We start from the raw sequence: 16227 nt of genomic DNA, 5'->3' as shown, positions 1-16227 counted from the left end.
TGTAACTGCCAATGGGGAGGGTGGGGGAGGAGAGGGCTGGCGCGTTTGCAGATAAGTCACAGTGCAGCGCCTAGCGGCTAGGCGCTGCATACAGGTGCAGCGCCTAGCTCGGAGGCGTTGCAGTGCTGGGTGCGGGCCCATGGGCTGCCACGATGGACAGAGGTGCAACGCCCCGGAGCTAGGCGCTACACCGTAGGGTGTGGCGCCGGCGTGGCGGACGCTACACAAAAGGGTTAGGTGTGAAATAGTTTCGCACCCAGTTCATTCTGTGAATTTTTATTTCGTTTTCAGGTCAAAATTGTCAAATTTGCCGTGGCAGAGCTCCACTCGGCCGATTGGCTCCGCTCCACTGGAATCTGGATTTGCGGGGACGACGGGACAAGTCACCCGCGCGGGGGTCGGGAGACGCTGATGCCCATGCTATCCTCCGCACGCAAACGCCAGTCAAAAGCTGACCTTTCTGGCTCACACATCAGAGATCACTCCACCGCACCACGCCACCCGAGGCCTCCGACTCCGCACGACACGACCCATCATGCCCCAGCCGCATCCCAGCGCGCCACCAACCCCACCACATCCACCCCCCCGAGTCCACCATCGCCGTTCGCCACGCGCCACCGCGCCACGACGCCCGGCCCCGCGTCCCCTGTTCGGCGCCGGATCCGCTGCGCTTGCTACCATCTACGAAGGCGGGCCCCGGCCGAGCGACTCCCGCGCGCCAGAACCCACGGGAGCGCTCCGTCGGCGGTAAAAAAGAAAGAGACGAGGAAGCAGGGGCGGCCGGCTCCGAGACCCGGGTCCAAATCTGGGTGACGCCCGTTGACCGCGACCAGGAGGCGAGAGGAGTGGCCGGGAGGAAGAGGGGAGGAGTGAGCCGGACGGACGCAAGCGGAGGCGACGCGAGCAGCAGCGGCCACCTCGCGCACGCATTCGCCCGTACACCCCCACCCGCTCCTTCCTTATCCCCCCTCAGCGGCAGCCCCCGCCCCCCCCCCCCCCCCCCCCCCCTCCTCGGCGGGCCGATCTGGCATGAAGCGCCAGCGGTCGTCCTACGTCGACGACGACGACCCGGACGGCGACAGGCGGAGGTTCTACGACCGTGGGGGCCCGCCGTCCCCGCCGCCGCCGCGCCGCCGCCCCGCGGAGTACGAGAGCGACGAGTTCGACCGCCGGGGCGGCTTCGGCGGCGGCAGGTTCTACGACCACCGCTACCGGGACTCCCCCTCGCCGCGGGCCTATGGCGGAGACCGCGCGATGCACCGCTCCGAGAGCTTCTCCGGCTTCCGCCGCGAGTTCCCCAAGGGGTTCCGCGCCGACCGGGACCGGTCGCGCTGGGACGCGAGCGGCAGCGGCGGCGGCGGCGGCGGCTCGGCGTGGCGGCGTCCGGGTGGCCCCTGGAGGGATCCGCACGGCTTGGACGGCCACAAGTCTGCGGCCAGGCGGCAGGCGCCGTCGCCGCCTACGCCCCCTCGCCGGTCTCCCAGTGAGCCCAGGAGGAGGATAGATGGTCCCAAGGGGGACAAGTTGAGGAAGCACAACTGCGGCGCCGGTGAGATCGAGGAAGGGGAAGTCGCGCCAGATCCGGGCACCAAAGCCCCGCCTCCCCCTGCCGCCGCGGAGCATCAGAAGTGGGTTGACTCAGGCCGTCCTGATGACAAGGGAACTAGTAAGAGATGCGAGTTGAAGAAAGTGGATTCTCCTGGGCCGAGACTAAGAGTGGATTTGAGAACTCAAGCTGCCGACAACTTGGGGAAGGAGAAAGGGAAGATCAGGGATGATGCAGCCGCAGAAGCAGGGAAAGTAATAACCACGCAGCATGAGAAATCAGCATCGGATGTCACAGGGAAAGTAGCAAGCACACAGCATGAGAAATCAGCATCGGATGTCACAGGGAAAGCAGCAAACACACAGCATGAGAAATCGGCATCGGATGTCACAGGGAAAGCAGCAAACACACAGCATGAGAAATCAGCATCGGATGTCACAGGGAAAGTAACAAACACACAGCATGAGAAATCAGCATCGGATGTCACAGAGAAAGTGTGTGGAGGAGATGAAGCTGCCAGTGCCGTTGATCAAGGTGGAGAGAGCACTTCCTCCGCTATGCAGCTGGAAGCGCGCCATGAGGAAGTGGTTACACGACAAGATGGTGCCAATGCTGCTGATGTGGGTGGGCAGAGCACTTCATCTGGTATCCTCAAGGATGCTACCATGGAAGAAGTGACAACACAAGTTGAAACTGCCATTGCTGTCAATGATGTTGGGAAGGGTACTTCATCCAGCACACAAAAAGAATCACTGCAGGATGTAGTAATGGCATTAGGCGAGACTGCTAGTGATGATGATATTGTTTGGATTGGCAGTTCATCGACTACGCTGCAGAAAGTTCTTCCTAAAGAATCAACAGATGGAAACATCAATGCCGGTGGCGATGTTGGATATTGCGCTTCGTCCAGTATCCTGCAGGGGGCGATGCAGGAGGAAGTGAAATATGTAGATGTAGCTGCCAATATTACAGATGCGCCGAAAGAGGCCAGTTCTTTCAGTATGCTGAAGGAAGCGGTGCATGAAGAGGACACACCGCTATCTGCTAATACCATTAATTTGCTAGGAGATAGCAAGTCATCCGTTATGCTGGAGGAAGCAATGAATGAGACAGTAACCACGAAAGAACTAACTGCCAATGCGCTTGACATAGCTGGAAAGAGCAGCTCATCTACTATGCTCCAGGAAGATGTCATGACTTCTCTCTGCCAAGAGTCTCAAGAAATTAAAGAAACTGAAATAGGAAATGTTAGAGACAAGAAGATTGATGAAACAACTGAATCTATCGCATCCCAGCCAGTGGAAGAGGGACTCGAGAGGTACGGTTGTGAAAATAGAGTTGCGCTTGACAAAACTGAAGTTGTAGAAGAAAAAGAGGCAGCAGCTGAGAATGAAATCGTTGCGAAACAAGTAATACATGTTGATCTGGAGGCCAAACTTGCAGGTACTGGTGCTTTCCTTCAACCACCCAAGGACCATATTAAGGATACTGAGGAAGAGGGCACGACTTTGGATCTGATTATGGAGAAGCCAAGGGCTGAAGATAAAGGAAAGGGTATAGCATTTGATGTCCTTAATAAGGCAGGTGGTGGTACTTTAGCGGGGAGAGGTTTTGACATAGGATTGCAGCCTGACACAGACCAAAAAGAAGCATGGAAATCTACAAGCACTACTTCCGTAAAGCAGGAAGATGACACACTCAAGATAGGGAGACTCGATCTTTCACTAAGCTTGTCAGGTCGTTTACAGGATCCTGAATTCAAAAGTTCTGTTCCCAGACCTGATTCTCTAGCCCATGGACCATGCTCCCAGTTGTCGTCGTCGTCATCATCATTCTGCACAAATTCAGATGGAATAACAGCTTCCGTATCATTGACCAATTCTCAAGCATTTGTTCGCAACCCTAGTTTCTCACATACTCAACGGTCATTGGACAATTGTGAGCACTCAGTAGGCAGTAAACCTTTGTTTCAAGGAGTTGATCAGGTGAGCAATAGCACAGGATGGCAAGTAGAGTTGTCGTCAAACATATCTACCGAGAAAGGGAACCCCACCCCGCTACTTCAGAAAGTACTCCAAAATGGTCATTTGTCAGATAACACTTTGGTTGGTGTGAACATGCAGAACAATGGGCTATCGCCAGTCCTGTCGACAGCACATAATCATGGTTCGCTTGATGCTGGATTGGGACATAGTAGACATAGAAGGCAGCTCACAAGAGAGAGAAGTAGCAGCAGTCTTTCAAGGGGTGAGCTACAGCATGAGGAACAGCTTGTTCTGAATGGTGCTGGTGTTGTTGAGAGGGTTATTTCCAAGATTGTTTCAGACCCTCTGAATTATACAGGAAGGATGCTTCAAGAGATGACAGGCAATTCTAGAGCATATTTGAGGGAGGCCATTTCTGAGATCATAATTAATGCTGATAAAAGAGGACAAATAGTAGCGTTGCAGGAGGCACTTAAAAAACGATCAGACTTGAATAGTGAAATACTGCAAAGGTGTCCACGGGTGCTGTTGGAGATACTTGTTGCTATAAGGACGGGTCTTCCAGATTTTTTAAAGAAAAGCAGTAGCATTGCTACACCTGATTTGGTTGACATTTTTTTGAATTTGAAATGCCGCAATCTCTCATGCCAAAGCGTTCTACCAGTGGTTGATTGTGATTGTAAAATTTGTAAGCAGAAGACTGGCTTCTGTAGTTCTTGCATGTGCATTGTCTGCTTGAAGTTTGACACGGCATCTAATACATGTAGTTGGGTTGGCTGTGATGTCTGTCTTCATTGGTGCCATACGGATTGTGGCTTACGCCACTCCCTTATTCGAAAGGGGGGAGCTGGTTCTAGGGCACATGGTACTAATGAAATGCAGTTTCATTGCGGTGCTTGTGGACATCCATCAGAGATGTATGGTTTTGTGAAAGAAGTCTTCCGAACATGTGCTAAACAATGGAGGGTGGAGGCTCTGATCAGAGAGCTTCAATATGTGGAAAGGATCTTCTCTGCAAGTGATGATGCAAGGGGTAGGAGAGTCAGGGACTTTGTCAAGCAGATGCTGATTAAATTGGAAAACAGGGGTTATTATTCTGAAGTCATCAAATATGTCATCGCATTCTTTTCTGGTAAGCCGCTACCATAAGTAGTGAGAGATAATAGTTAACATTGCCATGCTTGTTCAGTTCTTGCTTTTACTTATATATTTCTAGACATATAAGACTAGTAACCATGTTAACGTCAACCGTGCTTGATCTTCAAACCAATAACAGTTACCCAGCTTGTAGGCTTTCTCATTAAGGATTCTCCAGTACTACAGATTTTGTGGTCCATGCTTTCAAAACTGGTGTAAATACGAGTGCAAGCTGTCATCGATCGGCAAATTATATCTTGCTAACGCTCTGTTTCTAATTCCAGATGACAATCCTAACATGGGCAGTGGTCCATTAGTGCCACTAAAGGGCATTCCATGCAGCATTGCTGAAGGAATAAATGGGATTCCTAGTTCGAGTCGAACGGCAACATGGTTACCATCAGTTACCTTAGAAGGAGTCCCGTTCCTACAAAAAGCAGGTGTTGTTTCTACTACTGGGAACCAATCGATGTCTAGAAAAATAGCTGAAACTGGATTTCAGGCGGTCAATAATAAGCCAGTTTCTGATGAACTGGATAGTCTAGTGAGGTTAAAGCAGGCTGAAGCAAATATGTACCAGGAACGTGCCAATGAAGCACGTAAAGAAGCTGAGAGTCTGAAAAATATCGTGATGGTAAAATATGCACGCATTGAAGAACATTATGCTACTCAAATGACTGAACTCCACATAAATGAGTTGCAAGAGAGGCGCAAGCAAAACATTGAAGAACTTCAAGTCATTGAAAGATCGTACCATCAATTTCTCAGCATGAAAACAAGGATGAAAGATAACATTAGGGAGTTATTGTTGAAAATGGAGGCAACAAAACAAAATCTAAGCACATAAACGAGGTTACTGCCCGTGTTTGGTTGCAGATACCAAACTTGCTGAGCTTAGTGAAGGCAGACTCCATATTGTGTAAGTTATAAATCTTTCATGGTATATTCCCTTGATGTTGCTGAGACTACCATACAGTAAGATTATTTATTCTCAAATGTTATCCAGTATCTTCCTTTTTTATTCATTTCATATTATTAATGTGATAATATATTCAGTTTTTGAAGCTGACATATCTACACAAGTTTTACATGTTACCAGCTCCTATATTTTGTGCACCATTCACATGGGTAAAATTATGAACAATTAACTTTAGTTGTTGATGCTTATTTTTGAATAACTATTTACATGCATGATTTTTGTTTTCCTGATGTAAGTTTCTGTGAAATGGACTAAACAAAGTCACTGATTCTTTTCGAAGGTTCAGCTACTAAATTAGTGGACCTATCATTGAGTTCTATTCTTATTAAGAACATACCATCTGCTATCAGTAATAGCATGGCCTGTTGATTCAGAGAGTTATCACAATGCAGCTACTTTGCACTTTCTTTTTCTATTTGAACAGTTTACCACAATGCAGACACGCACACAATGTCGTATATCATTATCATAATGTAGAAGGAGCAATATTTTGGGGGGAATGAAATGATAAGCTCTCCGCTAGACTAATGTGGTGTATAATTTTGGGTTAATTAGATAAATGCCACTCCAATTATGGCGATTCATAAAAATGCCACTGCAATTTCCAAACTTTGAAAAATGCCACTGCAATTTTTGCAAACTTTGAAAAACGCCACTCCAGACTTCGAAAAATGCCACTGGAAATGGCATGAAATGGCATTTTTCAAAGTTTGGAATTGCAGTGGCATTTCTCGGGATCGCCAGATTTGGAGTGGCATTTATCAAATTAACTGGAAATGGCTACTGAACGTTTACTGGATTGAGGCTCCAGAGTAAAGACAAATGGGTTTAGTATTATGTAACTATATTTGGAGAGAGGAACTTCTATCGCTAGTTTATTGATAATGTTGTGCTGAATCCAGCAATGTACTGGCATTAATTTTGATGGTAGAGGAAACAGGGTGTATTTTGTAGTAAATCTATAAATGTATAGAGCTGTAAAAGACACTACCTTGTATCGAAAATATACGTCCTTTTAGAATTTTATTCAAGTATTATTGGTAACATGCCATATTACCATTCCTTTATTTCAAATACTTTCCCTTTTTCTCCTAAATACAATAAATGCTAGAGTTACAGGCTCATTCTTCTTTATGATAAGTGAGTGGCTAGGAAGGTTGGACCTGGCGTAGTGGTAGAACCTCTCCACTTGTGGCCTGGGGGTCTTGGGTTTGAACCAGCCTCCTTGCAGAATTATTGTGTAAGGGTAAGGCTATCTATAAATTCCCTTCCCTAGACCCCACCTTGTCTGGGAGCTTTCGACGCGGTATAAATGAGGATCTAAATTGGAACAGCCAAATAAAAGTGCATAGGGGGTGTAGGAGCTACATTTTGGATCAAATTTGAAAGGCTAAAAAAACCTTCATTTTTATTTCGGAGGAAGTCAGAAAGTAGCAACCTACTCTTCAACCACCCTTTGTTTGGCACGCGACAGGAATTTCATGGGAAAAACCACCGCCACCCCTTGCATTGTCCCTCCTTCGCCAGATCCAACGCACGCGCGTCAGGCGGCGCTCGTTGCCATCCTTCGGCGGCGGGCGTAGCTCCCCTTCAGTGGCGGCCTACAACATGTTCCACGTCTTCGGATCCTGTCTTGCGGCTTTGGGATTGTTTGGACATAGGCCGGGGCGAAATCCCTGCTTGGCTTGCTGATGCTGGCAGCGGCGACACCTTCGGGTGCTGTCACCTTCTTCGAGGCGCTGCCACGGCCTTTCTCCGTGCCCTCTTCGAGCACCAGGGGAAACCCTAGGTTCGAGGTCTGGTTCCTCGGATCGGACGACGGCGACGTCACGGTGTCGTTTCCCTTCATGAAGGTGTCGTCTTGATTGCTCGTGGTATGCCCAGTAGTGGGTTTCGAGATTGGGTAGTTTTGCGCTGTGTTGTAGCTTCTGTCTGGGCCGAGCATCCCACGTCTCTCTACTCCAGGCATCATGTTTGCGCCATCTTGTGGTTGTGCCATGTGATGTACCCTCCCTTTGTTCTCATTTCAACTTCTTCTATCAATGAAAAGATATGCAAGCTTTCGTATTCGCAGAAAAAGATATATAGGCTGCTTCTTTTGAGCGTTCTCCTAGGTTCACTGTATCGTGTTCATGTATCATGAGAATAAATTGAAATATTGATACTTTTGAATATCTCCTCTTGTTTCTAGGAGGACCATCCTTCGAGCTCTTACATGTCTGGTTGGCAAACGACTTGTCATCTTTCTTGAAGAATTGCTCTTCAGGAAACAGCAATGCTGAATTTCAAGAAGGTGCGAGCAGGCGGGCAGGTCTCATTCCTATTCCTAAGAACCAGTTTTGCTGATCCAGTTTTGAATCAAGTACGACGGAACGGCGCTGGTTTGAAGCCAACAGCTCTGTAAGCTCCTGGAAACGAAGTTTTCCTGGGTCCCGGTGGCAGCGGAATTATGTTAGGCCAGTTGGTGGTAGTGTACGTAGGGCATGGAACTGGATCTGTAAATTATGGTGCGTCTGTACCTGTCATTTTCGATAGGAGTATGTATGCATCAGGCCATGTCTGAAATGGCTGCTTAATTTGTAGTCCCTCTGCAACAGACGAAGGAAATTCTGCCCGTGTTATCGAAGACTGCCTCTCAGTTATTCTATCGTGATATTCTCTCTCAGAGATTTCTGCTCTAAGCTGTTTGTCGTCAGAGAAAAAGGTGTGGGGCATGTCTGAGAGTAATGCTTAATGGGGGTATCCATTCTGGGTTGAACAATGTTCCTCACAAGCTGTGGACTGGCGGTAGCTTGGAACGCTGATGGATCACAGGGCAGGGCCTTCGGTGGGGGCAGATGATGATGGTTTTTTTTCCCAACCAGCCCAGCCCCCCTTTCGTTAATTGCTTATTCCATAAACAGAATTTGTAACAGAATAACAGAGCTTGAGATCTGCTAAAAGTGTTGGGTAGGCAGAAACCTGTTAACACTTTAGAGAGTAATCCTACACGTACAAAAGGAGGCTTTTACATAAAGGTGAGTTTTGATAGGAGATTAAGGGGTAGAAGGGGCCCACCCTTATGAAAATCAGGGGGAATAGGGGGGGTGGGGGGGGGGTTAGTTAGTTTGAAAAGATCCTAGTCAGCATGTAAACCTTTGTATGTTTAGCATTATTGCACTTTAGAAGAGCGGATAATGACATAGCTGTAGTAAAAGAGAGGCGATTGTGGAACATTACTGCTGTGCATTGACGAATCGCAACATCAGTTTTACAAGGTGCTGTATACAGGTAGGCTCGCATTGTCAGAGACCAACTTCCAAACAAATAGACACATAAAGGATACTACCACTAAACAAGAAACACCGAAATACACTACACTGCTACCCTCTGTCCCAAAATAATTGACGTGCTTATTTTGGGACCGAGTGTATATAGAACTGCAAGGTTTGCTACCACACTGCCTGCTGTTCCTCGTCGCATATGGAAATGGAAGCAGTGCAATAGTTGGGCTCGCGACTGAAAGTGTCTGCACTCGATCGAGATAAGATCGATTGATAAAGCTCAGTATCCATCTTTCTTCTTTCTAAGTCGAGTTGTGCAGGCAGGCAGGCAGCGTTACATTTACATAGTAGGAGCAACACTTTTCAGACGGTGGCGTTCTTGCCGTTGGCGATGTTGTGGTGGTGGTCGTCGTCGTCCATGAATCTCTTCCAGAACCAGTGCTGCTTCCACACCTTGTCGGTCATCTCCTCGATGGGCACGTTCTTGGTCTCCGGGAGGAAGAAGAGCACGAAGACGGACATGACGAGCACCCAGGCCGAGAAGAAGATGAAGATGGCGAACTTGAGGTGGCAGAGCATGGAGAGGAAGGCCTGCGCGATGAGGAAGGTGAAGAGCAGGTTGACGCACACCGTCACGCTCTGCCCCGCCGACCGCGTCTCCAGCGGGAACGTCTCGCTGGGGATGAGCCACCCCAGCGGGCCCCAGGACCAGGCGAAGGAGGCCACGTAGGTGCACACCATGACCACCACCAGGATGGCCCACCCGTGGCCCAGGTTGTCCGACTTGTCCGTCACCTTGATGCCCAGCACCACGGCGATCACCACCTGCGACAGGAACATCTGCACGCCAGCCTCCAGCAGCAGCGCGCGCCGCCCGGCGCGGTCCACGGCGTACACCGACACCAGCGTGGCCAGCACGTTGACGGCGCCCGTGATCACCGCCGAGTAGAGCGACGCGTCGCTCTTGAACCCGAGCGTGTTGAACAGCACGGGGGCGTAGAACATGATGGCGTTGATCCCCGTGAACTGCTGGAAGATCTGGAGCAGCACGGCGATGACCAGCTGCGGGCGGTTCCGGCGCTGGAGCAGGTTCCGGAACGGGTGCTTCACCTCCTGCGCGATGCGGCTCGCCTCCACGATCTCGTTGAACTCCGGCTCCACGTTGTCGGTGCCGCGGATCCGCTTGAGCACCGCCTTGCCCTCCTCCAGGTGGCCGCGCTCGATGAGGCTGTTGGGGGTGTCGGTGACGAAGAGCGCGCCCAGGGTGAGCATCGCCGCCGGGATGCCGGCCAGCGACAGCGACAGCCGCCAGCCCCACGGGTGGATCTTGCTCGTGCCGTAGTTCACCAGGTTCGCGAACAGGATGCCGATGGTCACGTTCAGCTGGAACAGGATGTTGAGCCCGCCGCGGATCCTCGTCGGCGCGATCTCCGACAGGAACAGGGGAACGGCCTGCACCACAGTTGTTCGTTTCGTTAGAAATGTATAGTAAGAAGAAATTCTGAGACGGGAAATCACGAAATGGGTCATCAAATGCAGATGGCCTGTCCCCGCAAAAAAAAAATGCAGATGGCCTGAACGAGGCCCATTGGGCCAGAATGTTCTCTTCCCCTTTTTTCTTTCCTTTTCTTGGGATGCTAAAACAAATCACCTAGCATGCTTTCCTACTGTAAAAAAAAAATCACCTTAGCATGTGACCGTATAATTAAAGTGTCAGAACCGCACCAACCTATCACCATCGGAATCTCTTAATCAGTGGGCCTAATCAGAAGCGGTGGAATTAAGTAATAAAATATTGTTGGACTAATGATCTACTCCTACTCGAGCTAAGTTCTGGCACACATGCATGTTGTCTTGCCTGCTTCGTACGGAGTATAATTGAGTCTAGACGCCTTTATATTATACAAGTACGTTTGGTTTTTTTTTTTGGATGTTAGTGTGTGCATAATTTGCAAACTCATGCTCAATCAGTGCCTTGATCCGTGTAGTAATCTAATGCATCACTAGCGCACAAATTCTTGGCATTTTCAATCGAGAAAGCTCCCCGCTCTGAGGTCTACAGTCCATAGACACATTGTTTTTTTTTCCGGTGTTCGGCAAGGAAGGAACCAGAAGAATCCAAGCGAAGTGCACCTCCAAGTCAAGCATCAAAGATACAATTTTGGTCCAGGCCTAAGTTTATGTATAACTACTCTATCAGCTAGGCTCGCTTCATATTGCGACCCGTGTGGCCTACACGTGAACAACCGCGCCTGCTTGCTACTACTAAAAAAGTGTTGCTACACACACGATAGATTTGCGTCGAGGCCTGAACGATCCTACATGACAGCGCCACAGCGTGCGTGCAAGCATGAGATTTGGACGCGAAGGAAGAATCGTTCACGGATCGTGCGGAAAGTATCGTCCGTGAAGCAATTTCGCTATTAAAATCAAAGTTTCGACAGCCAAAAACAGAAGAATCCAAAGCTGCTGTGTTTGTATATTCTACAACTAGTCCAAGTTGATTGCAACTTGGGACAACGAGAGAGAAGGGCAGCCACACCAGCAAACTCTGCTGCTGCAGAGACTAGTAAAACCATGAGAAACCAAGGGGATAAGCTGCAAGCGTGCACCTATCACCTGTTGCTTGGCCCAAGCTTCTCCTACCATTTGGTCCAGTAATTTCTAAGCTCGGGGTCGCGGCCAGCATCGGAATCTTGGAACTTAACAAGTTTATCGCGAGAGGTGAGGCGATGCCACCAATGGAAGGTGTCCTCGTGCGCCAACACGAGTCATGCACCGTCACATGGTTTGTACATTTGACCCCTGAATTCCGGGAAATATAAGAGGGATACGATGTACCTACATACGTACTGCAGCTAGTACATACTCCCTCCGTTCCCAAATATAAGTCTTTCCAACAAGTGACCGAATACGGAGCAAAATGAGTGAATCTACACTCTAAAATATGCCTACATACATCCGTATGTTGTAGTTCATTTGAAATGTCTAAAAAGATTTATATTTAGGAACGGAGGGAGTATAAAATACAACAATATTTTATATTTAGAAGAGTATTAATCTGGACGTGAAAAATGGTAGGACCAGTAGGTTTAGTTTGGTCCAAAGATTCTTTGATACTACCGTGGGCGGTGACTGATTGCCAGCAAACAAGGAAGAAACTGCACACGGGTTACGTCATTTTCGTAGACGCGGAAAATTATGTCTCGTGCGTGTGCGTGCTACGTACATATTTTCTCAAACCAGCCACCGCTAGCTTTACATGTTTGACTTCGGTTTCTACCAACACCTTTTGACTTAAGTTACCTAGGAGTACGTACATATCAAATGTTGCTGCGTAAACGTACGTAATCTTGCTTACTGATATTAAAAAATATACAATTCTGAAGCTGGTGGAAATTTGTGCTAACCTGGTTGGCGAAGCCGACGCCGCAACCAAGCAGGATCCTGCCGATGATGAGCATGGCGAGGTTCTGGGCGGCCCCGTTGAAGATGACGCCGATGATGAAGAAGACGCCGGCGATGAGCATGGTGAGGCGGCGTCCGAGGCGGCGGGTGGTGTAGGAGGCGAAGAAGGTGGCGGTGAGGCCGGCGAGGTAGAGCGACGAGGTGAAGAGCTGCAGGCCCTGGTTGTCGTACTTGCAGTAGTTGCTCTCCTTGTCCTGGTTCTTCCGGCGCAGCACCGCCGGGAAGAACTCACGCAGGAAATCGTCCATCGATGTCACTCCGCCTGCAAAAACAAACAGTTTTTAGACCTTAGAACTGGTTGTTAATCGAGCTGGACGCTGTGAAAGAAATGGACAAGATTTTCTTAATTAGTTTTAGTAAGAATTCATCTCGCAAAAAAAAGTTTAGTAAGAATTCATGTAATACTATGCTAAACCCAAAGGCAACGTGTCCACACAAAAGACAGCTTTGTTGCATCAGACGTGATCTGGAGGTGTACAAATGGGTTGACTTAACAGCCTGTCAAAGTAGTCGGTGGCAAGATGGCAGCAGTTATATAGTTTCTTCCAAATACAGTATAATATTAATTCTTATATGCAGCTAGAATCATACAGCTAGCACAAGTGCGAGTATATACTATGATCCTGGCCAGAAAACCGGATAGTGTTCACAATGGAGTAAACTGGAAAGTGCTAAATTATCAGCTGGCCGGTGCGTGGTAGTTAATGAGGAGGATCAATTGCATTAACTTCCTTCCAATTATCTGTGGTTATCTGCTTCGTCATATGAAGACGAGAGACGGCAGCCACAAGTAAACACCATATCCATGGAGTCAATTAAACTCCTCTCTTTCATACGCGCGGACGGCGACGTCACGGATCACTAAACCATGCATGTAAGGCGGATTTGACATGATTTCTCAGAGCTACCACGGGAGCACGCAACGCACGCACATGCATGGACGGAGATGATCGATCTCTGGAAGAACTTGCATAGACATGTGGAGTATCGGGTTACCTGAGATGCCGACGTCGTAGCCGAACATGAGGCCGCCGGTGGCCGCCATGATGCAGGAGATGATGACGATGGGCGTGATCTTGGCCTCGAACTCCACGCCGGACGGCGCCGACACGGCGAACCCCCCGCCCGGCATCTTCGCAAGCCGGCCGGTCAAGCTACGCCGATATAATGGAAGCTAGACAAGCAGCGAGTGTTTCTCCACAGAAGCACACGAGGAGAGCCAAAGGAAGGGGATTGGAGATGGGACACAACGCTCCAAGTCCCTGGGGTATATATAGGGAGGGAAGCCCACTCGGCTAAGAAATTTCAAACGCAACCGAGCGGCCAGATCGGGCCACGTCGCTTCTACGATCCTCCGGTGGGGCCCGCGCGACGGCTCTCTCGCTCGCAGGGCTGCCCGGTCAACGGACGGCTCCACGGCCCACGGGCCAGAGCGCGCACCACTCTGTGCATAAGCACGACGACTTTTCCGTCCCTCCCACAAATTATGGCTTATCCAAACCAATTCCTTCTATAGTACTCCCTCCGTCCCATAATATAAGAACGTTCTTATATTATGGGACGGAGGAAGTAGTAAGCCTTTATGGGCTCCTTTTTTGAAAAAGAAAACTGAAGAGCGGCTCGGAAAACCTTGAGGATATTCTCTTATCGGACGCCGACCTTCTTGACAACGAGATCGCTGGATGGGCCCATGCGTCGGTGAACGATCTGTCCGAGTTTTCGGAGTGTCAACAACGGGCGCAGCTTCCTTGTTGCTGGGTTGATTCATGTGAATGGAGGACCTTGACTTTGAATACAATTTTAACGAATTTTATACGTCACGTGGGGATGGATTCGCTTGGGAAAATTATTATGTGTTCGTCGATGTGGATAGCAGTATAGTACATGCAAGCACAAGAAATTTGACGCCGGCGTTCGCATGCGTGCGTCTACTTTTCCACAGGGGAAAGTGGTGTTGGCCAAGTGGTGCTAGTTTATGTACGTATAGCTTTTGTACCATTAGCGATTTGGTCGAGATACCATCGTACTACAACATATGGCTGTATAAATATACCACTGTCACGATGTCGACCAAGAGCAGACTAAATAAAATCTCACTTCCAGCTGGCCTCGTCGACATGGTAACGTTACAAATTGGCATTCTAAATTTCTCCATTATTTTTGCAATCAGTTCGATAGATCTCGCATCCTTATGAGAGGAAACATACGCCGCAGCTTAGTACAGTACTAAACAACGCAGCTAATTATCCACGTTAGGCTCAAGTAAGCCGTGGAATTAGAGCATGTGGCTAACGAGCGGTCGCCCATCCAAATATGAAATAACAATCTCTGTGCGAAATCGAATTTTGCTTTGATCTTTATATATCCAGCAACCCAAGCCCATTTGCACGTTCTCACCGGCCGATGCTGCCCAGTTCATACCGTCATAAGATAAGTCAACTAATCTTATCGACTGAATATTCAACACCCCAGAAACTCTGCAGCCCTGGCTCCGAATAATGCCGTCAGGGGAATCAAATGTTTTTCATTGAAAAGGAAGTACACCCATGATCAAAAGAAAGAAATCAAAATGCATGATTCGGCACGGTTTGCACGCGAGGACTCCCACCCGTTTGGGAATTTTAAACGGCGTGCGACGCCGCGATTTGCCTTCTTGGTTCAACCCGATGGCCGACTGCGATGCGTTCGCAAAAGCAGAAAAGGACGCGAGCGAGCTGGATCTTTTGTCCAGGGCAGGCCATGACTTCTGCGAAACTTCAGTAAGCTTACGAACGAGAACAACACTTGTGCGCAGCACAGAGGGCCACGACAACAAAATACGTGTTCCGTGTGGATCTTTTCACGCCCTGTATACTTGGTACTTAATATAGTCAGCGCCACGCATGAATGTCTCACGTACGCACAGCACCGGTTTTCCGTACGATCTCAGATAAAGAACACCGTTTTCCGTGGGGAATTACCTAACGATCTCTGGGTTTGATTTGCGTTTCGGTGTGTCTGAACCAACGGCCGGGCGCCGTCAGGCAATGCCGGAAGCTACTACACAGCCGCGCCGAGACACGTCCGGTCCGGGCCGGGCTTTGACTCTGCGGTAACCGATAACGTAAACACGCCATCTCTCCCCTCACGGGCAAACTGCTTATAAAAAAAAGAACTAGCGCAATGCTTTACGGCACACCTGTTACCTGTACGAGTCTGAACTGATCGATCAGCCATTGTTTCGGAGTTCAGAGCCACCGTGGTCGAGTGTTGCGGCATCGCGATTGACATCTGAACCGCGCGCAACGCGGAAGTCAAGCGGCGGAGGGTAGAATTTCTGTGCACGGCAGGCGTGACGCCCTCCGTTCAGTCTTGTTTGCTACGGCGGCTAGCTTTTCAAATCAAAAAAAGATAACGACTAGAAGCAGGCGATCCACGCGTCCTCGACCTCGTGTCGCTGACAAGCGGAGATCGTATAAGTCGTCCACTAGATTCTCCGAGTCAGCACCGATCGATGCACGCACGCGTCGTCTGCAACCAGCACCGATGTGTTCGCTCATGATCCGATCTTTACACGAGTGCATGCATCGTTAAGTCGTCCACTAGATGCTCCAAGTCAGCACCGATCGATGCGTGCACCGTTCGCGCCCAGCACCGATGTGCTTGCCCATGACATTTACGCGCACGATTTAGCCTGCTCCAGGCCGCCCATTGGCCGTCTGATTGTTGCAGCCGGTACATATACAGTCATTGGCCATAGGCAGTGTCTGTCAGATTTTCCTCCTGAAATGCAGACAGGCACGATGGGCCGAAAAGGATGCGCGGTATGGACAGGAGTGGCCAATTGTGTTGTGCGGGAAGAAGAGGAAA

At 49.2% G+C, this 16227-nt stretch overlaps 2 protein-coding genes across 2 annotated transcripts; one reads left to right on the top strand and one right to left on the bottom strand.

Moving 5' to 3' along the window:
- Positions 1 to 562: 562 nt before the first annotated feature.
- On the top strand, positions 563 to 8300 carry LOC109732585 (uncharacterized). The gene is made up of 3 exons (XM_020291768.4): positions 563 to 4663; positions 4953 to 5587; positions 7839 to 8300. Exons 1-2 carry the CDS (start codon positions 1030 to 1032, stop codon positions 5513 to 5515), a joined length of 4197 nt encoding a protein of 1398 aa, XP_020147357.3. The 5' UTR covers positions 563 to 1029; the 3' UTR covers positions 5516 to 5587; positions 7839 to 8300.
- Positions 8301 to 8852: 552 nt separating this feature from the next.
- LOC109732587 (sugar transport protein MST4) lies at positions 8853 to 13673 on the bottom strand. Its single transcript, XM_020291770.3, has 3 exons — positions 13375 to 13673; positions 12321 to 12640; positions 8853 to 10362 (listed from the first exon to the last, which is right to left on the bottom strand). Exons 1-3 carry the CDS (start codon positions 13508 to 13510, stop codon positions 9274 to 9276), a joined length of 1545 nt encoding a protein of 514 aa, XP_020147359.1. The 5' UTR covers positions 13511 to 13673; the 3' UTR covers positions 8853 to 9273.
- Between the last annotated feature and the right edge of the window lie 2554 nt (positions 13674 to 16227).

The sequence above is a fragment of the Aegilops tauschii genome, chromosome 4, assembly GCF_002575655.3.
Source record: "Aegilops tauschii subsp. strangulata cultivar AL8/78 chromosome 4, Aet v6.0, whole genome shotgun sequence".
In the NCBI taxonomy this organism is placed as follows: Eukaryota; Viridiplantae; Streptophyta; class Magnoliopsida; order Poales; family Poaceae; genus Aegilops; species Aegilops tauschii.
This window is presented reverse-complemented; position numbering and strand designations above follow the sequence as displayed.

What these genes read in the sequence shown, in the direction of transcription:
- LOC109732585 (XM_020291768.4), top strand. Translation starts at nt 1,030, where the DNA reads ATGAAGCGCCAGCGGTCGTCCTACGTCGACGACGACGACCCGGACGGC. An exon ending in TGTCATCGCATTCTTTTCTG is followed by an intron (nt 4,664 to 4,952) that starts GTAAGCCGCTAC and finishes TTCTAATTCCAG; the next exon opens with ATGACAATCCTAACATGGGC.
- LOC109732587 (XM_020291770.3), bottom strand. Translation starts at nt 13,510, where the DNA reads ATGCCGGGCGGGGGGTTCGCCGTGTCGGCGCCGTCCGGCGTGGAGTTC. An exon ending in CTACGACGTCGGCATCTCAG is followed by an intron (nt 12,641 to 13,374) that starts GTAACCCGATAC and finishes TTGTTTTTGCAG; the next exon opens with GCGGAGTGACATCGATGGAC. An exon ending in GCGTCGGCTTCGCCAACCAG is followed by an intron (nt 10,363 to 12,320) that starts GTTAGCACAAAT and finishes ACTGTGGTGCAG; the next exon opens with GCCGTTCCCCTGTTCCTGTC.